Genomic DNA, 8,145 nt, shown 5'->3' on the forward strand with positions numbered 1-8,145 from the left:
ATGTGTGATTTAAGGGAACTTATCTGACTAAAGCATTTGTTGCAATCGTTGCAGCGATACGGTTTCTCTCCAGTGTGAATTCGCTTGTGGCGGGTCAGATCACCCGATGATGTAAAACCTTTCCCACATACAGAACACTTAAATGGCTTCTCCCCTGTGTGAGTCATCATATGAAGTGACAGTTTTCTGCTATAAATGAACCTTTTGCTGCAGACATGGCACTGATGTGATTTCTCCCCTGTGTGAGTCTTCATGTGTTCTCTAAGGACTCCCTTCCAAGTGAAGCTTTTGCCGCAAACAGTGCACAGATACGGTTTCTCTCCGGTGTGAATTCCCTGGTGGTCTTTGAGATAACTCAGTGACGTACAGCCTTTTCCACAAACAGGACACTTATGCAGCTCTCGCTCGGTTTTATTTCCCGAATCTCTCTCTGTGTGAATTCTCATATGCTTTCTCAGATAACGTTTCTCCCGGAAGCACTTGCCACAATCACTGCAAAGATACAACTGTTTCTCTGATTGATTTTCTCTCCTTTTCTCCCCTGTGTGTGTCCTCATATGTCGCGTCAGATCACATTTCTGAATGAATCTTTTGTTGCAAATGTGACATTGATGTGGTTTCTCCCCAGTGTGAATTCGCTGGTGGATTTTAAGAACATTTGGATATGCAAAGCCTTTCCCACATACAGGACACATATGCAGTCTTCTCTTTTTGTGGCTCCCCGGTTCGCTCTCTGTCCGGCTCCCCGGTTCGCTCTCTGTCCGACTCCCCGGTTCGCTCGCTGTCCGACTCCCCGGTTCGCTCGCTGTCCGACTCCCCGGTTCGCTCTCTGTCCGACTCCCCGGTTCGCTCTCTGTGTGAGTCTTCATATGAACCCTCAGGTAACTCATTGTTCGGAAGCTTTTACCACAATCGCTGCATAGATATGATGGTTTCTCTCCAGAGTGATTCAGCTCGTGTTGTTTCAGACCACCCAATGATTTAAAGCATTTTTCACAAAGAGGGCACTTGTATGATTTCTCCCCTGTGTGAATTCTCATATGCTTTCTCAGTTCATGTTTTTGACTGAAAGATTTGTCACATTCTTTACACTGATATGGTTTCTCCCCTGTGTGAATCTTCATATGCACGTTTAATGTTGCCCTTTGAGTGAAGCGTTTTCACATTCAGTGCAACAAAACGGTTTCTCCCCTGTGTGAATCCTCATATGGTCTTTTAATGAGGACCTTTGAGTGAAGCATTTCTCACATTCACGGCAACCATATGGTTTCTCCCCTGTGTGAGTCCTCATATGCTTGACCAGATGTCCCTTGCGGTAGAAGCATTTGTCACATTCTTTGCACTTATGTGGTTTCTCACCTGTATGAATTACCTGATGTATTTTTAACAGGCCTGCGCTAGTAAAGCTTTTAATACACACAGGACACTTGAAGGGTTTCTCCCCTGTGTGATTTCTCTGATGTACTTTATAATGGCTTACATTATAAAAGGTTTTACTGCACACCGCACACGTGTATGGTTTCTCACTACCGTGAAACTTCTGTTGGTGTTCCTTTAGGTAGCGTGGCCTCTTAAAGCATGTATTACACACAGGACAGATGCATGGATTCGCTCCATGAGTTTTCCCATGTATTTTCAGAGAGCCTGGTGTGTTGAAACATTCCTTGCACACTGGACAATTGTACGGTTTTGCATCTGGGTGAGTAGTGCTCATATGCTTGTTAAAGTCGGTCTTGACACTGAAGGATTTGCCACATTCTTTGCACAGATGTGTTTTTTCACCTGTGTGAATTCGCTGATGATCTTTTAAAGAAGCTGTGCAAAGAAAGGATTCACTGCACAAAGAACACCGCTGTGGTGCTTTCTCCCCTGTGTGAACTTTTTTGTGCCGTTGTAGACCATTTAGTGATTTAAAGCCTTTTCCACAGAAAGGACATGCGTGTCGTTTCTCTGCTTTGTGAATTCTCTGATGTACTTTTAAACTGACTGGTGCCTTAAACAGTTTACTGCACACAGGACACTTGTATCGCCTCTTGCTTGTGTGACACTTCAATGGTGCTTTCTGCTCGTTGGTTGTCTTGGCCTCAGTGCAGACTTGAGAGCTTTGTCCTTTCTTGTCCCGGGTTCTCTTTGACCCTGACGGTAGTTCTTCACTCTCCTCCTCATCAATACTTACAATGATTTCACTTGGAGTTGCAGAACAGTCTGGATATAGTACAGAGAGCGTCTGAGAGTCACTGGTTGGTTCTGATACTCTGATACTGTAGTGCTCTTCATCTGATTGGGTCTGTTCATTTGCATTGGTGGGTAGTAGAGAGTCCCTTTTGTTGTCCTGATCACAGTCACTTTCCACACAGGGAGGAATAAATATCAACTGTATGACCTCTGTGGTAGCAGACCTAAGTCTATGAAGCTGCTCTTCCTCCTGACTGGTCCGGAGTTCCTCTGTAATCTGGGTGGGCTCTGGGTCCTCCTGCCTCAGACTGGGGCTCCACTCCTGCTCACAGTGCGGCTGCTGGTTAGGGGGAACCTCCTCTTCAGGGAGAGTTACCTGCTTGGGGTCTGTAGAGAAGGAAAGGAGTAAAAATACTGAATAACAATTCAAAATACTTCACATTTTGAATTCTCTATGCCGTGCTTAGGGCTGTGGAGGTCATGAAATTGTCAGCTGGTGATTGTGAAGCAAATAACTGCCAGTCTCACTGTAATTGTGAAGATCTCTGGAATGACACATCGATCTCTGGAATGACACATCGTCCCTTCGACCTGTCCGAACATTGTATGGTCTGTTTATTTTTTTACCCGGGGCAGGGGGTCTTTGCGTTGCCTAGCAATTCAGCCTGGGTCCTCTACAAACCACTGATTAAAGTCAAATCATTAGACTACAATGTGAAAATCATCTTACCAATATTGTATTTCCCTGTGTGTAAATAAGTACATCAATATGAACCAATCGTATGGTTACATGTGGTACCGATAACTTTGAATGGTGATTTGGAACCAAATGTTGTAGGCCTACAGTGTGATAGGAGACCCTTTCAATGGTGATTAGCGACAATTTGACCTGAGATCGTGGGTGCATGTTGACCATAGAAGACATCATCCTCTTGGGAGAGCAAAGCAAACAGTCATTCTCAGTGTTTAACAACGGGCCAGCGCAGAACTCACATCCTCCCTACTGAGGTCTTCAGAGGAGATGACCACCCATTGGCTTGGTGGAGAGGGAATGAGGGTCATTTCGCTTTTTGTTTGAATGAGACTTTTTAGTCTAAACAAATCTTTCAACTGAATCCAGAATGCCAGTAATAGGGTTCTATTGCAGAAAGTTGTGTTTGTGAACAGACAAAAACAACATGATATGGTAATAATGAGAGAGAGAATTCTAAAATGGTAGAAACGTCAGCACAAGAACTGTTTGTCGGGAGCGCAATGGCGAAGTGAATCATTTTGTGTGTCAAAAATAATCATGAATGGTTCAAAGAAAATCAATCAATAAAGCCGGCCTTATTCGCAAGTGTCGGTGGAAAGTTTTTTTGAGAAATGACAAACGAAATATGAGCATGTGTTCTTAATGTTTTGTGTACTCAGTATATGTTAATATGACCAACTTTAAATGAATGCGCCTAACATACTGGATTTTATTTTCAATTCCGTATGTACTAATTAGCATATTAAGTTCCTATAAAAGTTGCATGTTAATTTCTCAAATTGTTTTAAAATATAACAAACTTGAAGTTTTACATAAAGCATAAAGATACGTTACTGTAGTATGCTGTAGTGATGTAGTATGCTGTAGTATGCTGTAGTGATGTAGTATGCTGTAGTGATGTAGTATGCTGTAGTGATGTAGTATGCTGTAGTGATGTAGTATACTGTAGTGATGTAGTATACTGTAGTGATGTAGTATGCTGTAGTGATGTAGTATGCTGTAGTGATGTAGTATGCTGTAGTATGCTGTAGTGATGTAGTATGCTGTAGTGATGTAGTATGCTGTAGTGATGTTGTATACTGTAGTGATGTAGTATACTGTAGTGATGTAGTATACTGTAGTGATGTAGTATGCTGTAGTGATCCCTATGCTGCTTCCCACACTTGTTATTTTCCAGATTGGATAACATCTAGACTCAGTAACATGTGGTGTCCTGTTCTTGCTAACTTTTGTCACCTGTCTTAATGCGGTCCTTCTCCTGCTGTTTATTCTGGGGTTCAGACTAAATGCAGTGGCAAATGTGCTGCTCACAGTAGACAGCAGCAACATGGACCTGTTCAATTGACTAGAAGGGTGTTGATATAGCTGTGTTTAGGCATGGTGTCCTTGTTTTCAGTCTGTTATGAGTGTTTCTCATTCTGCTGGAGTTGACCTAGTATTTTATTAACCCCTACCTCACGCATCCAATTGTTTCATTTGTAACTCACCCACCAAAATCTCAATATGCTGTTTTACATTGTGTTATTTGTGCTGGTCTAATTCCTATAATGGACAAGCAGAAGAACCCGTGGGCTCTCAGATAGAGCATTATATGAACTGTTCTTACGATATCCCAGGTTTGTGGCATTGATGAATAAATCATTGAATGTTTACTTAAATTCAGATGTTTTGTGTAAAAGGCTTTAGCTCAGCTGTATACCAATTAGTCACAAGTGTAAAGCAAATATTTGCGGCATTAGCCTGACCACAAAGGTGTCTTACCTTCGGGGGAGATGAGGTAGAGGGTAACCCTTTATTTGTTTTCCCAAAGCTCACCGTTGACACTGAACTTCTCACAGCAATTGAATTTGAAATATTTGAAAACCTTGAGTGCAGTCTGCAGAGGTCGTATCCTTATCTGCAGTTCTTTACCATTTTGATTTCTCTAAAACCATGTAATTGTTGGAGTTCAGGTGTTTGACGGGTGACTAGGTACATTGTCATATAAATATGCTTATTAATGAATGATTATGGATACATTCTGCAATGAGTTCATCTGGGTTTGAATCTGCAACAGAACATGTCAAGTTAGTTCTGAATTGCTTTACTACAGCAGTGCATTCTGACACAATGAATTTAAACAGGGTAAGCCTACACAAAACAACAGCCTTTATTTGAAGTTTTTTTTTTTAAATACACATTGGATTAAAGGAATTGTGGAAAAACGATTGGAACCATTTCCGTGTTTGACTGCTAAGTTTTACAACACGTCCCCTGTGGGGCTCAATGGTAAGTCCTAACCTCGTGAAAGTGTGTTGCGTGTTCCTGAGATGCTTCTCTATAACATGAAATACAAAGTATAACACCAGAACCACAGTTTCAATGTTGACCCCTAACACTAATATTATAGCTAGCTTACGTGACCAAAAGTATGTGGACACCTGCTCGTCGAACATCTCTTTCCAAAATTATGGGCATTAATATAGAGTTGGTCCCCCCCTTTTGCTGCTAACAACCACCATTCGTCTGGGAAGGCTTTCCACTAGAGGTTGAAACATTGCTGCTATAACAACCTCCATTCGTCTGGGAAGGCTTTCCACTAGAGGTTGAAACATTGCTGCTATAACAACCTCCATTCGTCTGGGAAGGCTTTCCACTAGAGGTTGAAACATTGCTGCTATAACAACCTCCATTCGTCTGGGAAGGCTTTCCACTAGAGGTTGAAACATTGCTGCTATAACAACCTCCATTCGTCTGGGAAGGCTTTCCACTAGAGGTTGAAACATTGCTGCTATAACAACCTCCATTCGTCTGGGAAGGCTTTCCACTAGAGGTTGAAACATTGCTGCTATAACAACCTCCATTCGTCTGGGAAGGCTTTCCACTAGAGGTTGAAACATTGCTGCTATAACAACCTCCATTCGTCTGGGAAGGCTTTCCACTAGAGGTTGAAACATTGCTGCTATAACAACCTCCATTCGTCTGGGAAGGCTTTCCACTAGAGGTTGAAACATTGCTGCTATAACAACCTCCATTCGTCTGGGAAGGCTTTCCACTAGAGGTTGAAACATTGCTGCTATAACAACCTCCATTCGTCTGGGAAGGCTTTCCACTAGAGGTTGAAACATTGCTGCTATAACAACCTCCATTCGTCTGGGAAGGGCTTTCCACTAGAGGTTGAAACATTGCTGCTATAACAACCTCCATTCGTCTGGGAAGGCTTTCCACTAGAGGTTGAAACATTGCTGCTATAACAACCTCCATTCGTCTGGGAAGACTTTCCACTAGAGGTTGAAACATTGCTGCTATAACAACCTCCATTCGTCTGGGAAGGCTTTCCACTAGAGGTTGAAACATTGCTGCAGGGATCTTCTTCCATTCAGCCACAAGAGGATTAGTGAGGTCAGGGACTGATGTTGGGCGATTAAACCTGCCTCAAGGTTGGCGTTCCAATTCATCCCAAAGGTGTTAGATGGGGTTGAGGCCAGGGCCCTGTGCAGACCAATCCGGTTCTTCCACACCGATAGACATACCATTTCTATAAGGACCTCGCTCTGTGCACAGGGGCATTGTCATGCTGAAACAGGAAAGGGCCTTCCCCAAAATGTTGCCACAAAGTTGGAAGCACAGAATCGTCTAGAATGTCATTGTGTGCTGTAGCATTACAATTTCCCTTCACTGGAACTAGGGGCTTAGCCCAAACCATGTAGAACAGCCCCAGATCTTTACTCTGCCTCCGCCGAAATGTACTATGCATTGGGGCTGGTAACAATCTTCTGGGACGTTTCCACTTCACAATAACATCATTTACAATTGACTGGGGCAGCTCTAGCAGGGCAGAAATGTAACTAACTGACTTGTTGGAAAGGTGGCATCCTATGACGATGCCACATTTAAAGTTTAAAGCTCTTCGGGTGGATATAATTTGTGGAATGTTCCTACGGAGATTGCATGGCCGTGTGCTCGACTTTATAACGTTACACCTGTCAGCAACGGGTGTAATTGAAATAGGGGTGTCAACATACTTTTGTATATATACGGTACAATGCATTGTTAACTGTTAAAACAAATGGAAATAACATTTATTTTATTGTATATACGTTATATACCTAGCCTTAGCAAGCTCTTTGCCAGCAAGATAAGCTTTTTTTAGCTATAATATTTAGCTAACGTTAGTTTTGCAAACGTTAGCTACTTAGCATCAAGTGTAGACGATAGAAGAAAAAAGGTCGTTAAAACATTAGTATATTCGTTTAGAAGACTTCAGTAAAACATTTTACCGGAGAATGACCTTCGATACACACTTTTATCACAAGCCAAGTCCTTGTTCAATCTGTGCCCGTAGTGTACAGTAGCTGCGTTAACGCAGCAGAGAAAGGCCTATAGGATCTCAGCGTGAGTCGCGTCAGCCAGGCTAGATAATTAACGTTAGCTACTAAACTTTAGGTCAAAACAGCTTAAGTTACCTGACCTTAGTAGTGAATACGATACGTCCACGGCTAGTGATTCAGCAAACACAATATGTTGTTATTCGATAACTTGGTGTAAGTGGTGGCTACAAACCTGCTCCGAAATGATCCAGAAGAAGCCCCCGTAAACGGTCGTTCTCTCCCTGAACCTCTGCTACCGTCTTTTCTACCACAACAAATATCTCTACCGCCGCTGTTGTCAGCCGCTCCCGGTACTCTGCTAACGTCTTCTCCGCCGAACCAAATATATCCACAGCCGCTGCTGTTAGCCGCTCGTTAATAAACACACTCAACACCTGTAGTTTAGACATTTTACGTACAAATCAAAATTTCAGACGCTCAAACTACATTTTCCTATTAGACCCACAATTTCTGCTGAAAACATGCGACCGAGCGCCATTACCGCTGTGAAATACGCAATAATAACTGAGTACTTCCGGGTCATGGATTTTTTTTTTTGCAATCCTTCAGAATAAGAGTCTTGTCCTGTATATTTTGTCAATTAATAATGATGGCGAAAATGGTGGATAAATGTGCACAATTATCGAAATGTTATACCACTTATCATACAAATAATAATTTTAAGTGTTTCTATAAGATAGTCTATATGAAGTGGTCAACAATGTTTTTTGTGTGGGTACTTCTATTATTCATTGCAGCATACATAATTGCCTGAACATTGTGTCAAAGTAAAAGAGAGTTCCATTCTAGTCAGGAGCACTTCTACTTTCCAAATCCACAAAGTGTAAAGCCCGAGGAGCATCACTG

General features: G+C 42.2%; 1 protein-coding gene across 1 annotated transcript; it reads right to left on the reverse strand.

The window, feature by feature from the left end:
- Window positions 1–356: 356 nt before the first annotated feature.
- Window positions 357–7,779, reverse strand: LOC115146855 (zinc finger protein ZFP2-like). Its single transcript, XM_029688874.2, has 2 exons — window positions 7,472–7,779; window positions 357–2,562 (listed from the first exon to the last, which is right to left on the reverse strand). The coding sequence occupies exons 1-2, from the start codon at window positions 7,686–7,688 to the stop codon at window positions 1,133–1,135; spliced, it is 1,647 nt and encodes a 548-aa protein (XP_029544734.2). The 5' UTR covers window positions 7,689–7,779; the 3' UTR covers window positions 357–1,132.
- Between the last annotated feature and the right edge of the window lie 366 nt (window positions 7,780–8,145).

The sequence above is a fragment of the Oncorhynchus nerka genome, linkage group LG19 (genome assembly GCF_034236695.1).
Source record: "Oncorhynchus nerka isolate Pitt River linkage group LG19, Oner_Uvic_2.0, whole genome shotgun sequence".
NCBI classification, from domain to species: Eukaryota; Metazoa; Chordata; class Actinopteri; order Salmoniformes; family Salmonidae; genus Oncorhynchus; species Oncorhynchus nerka.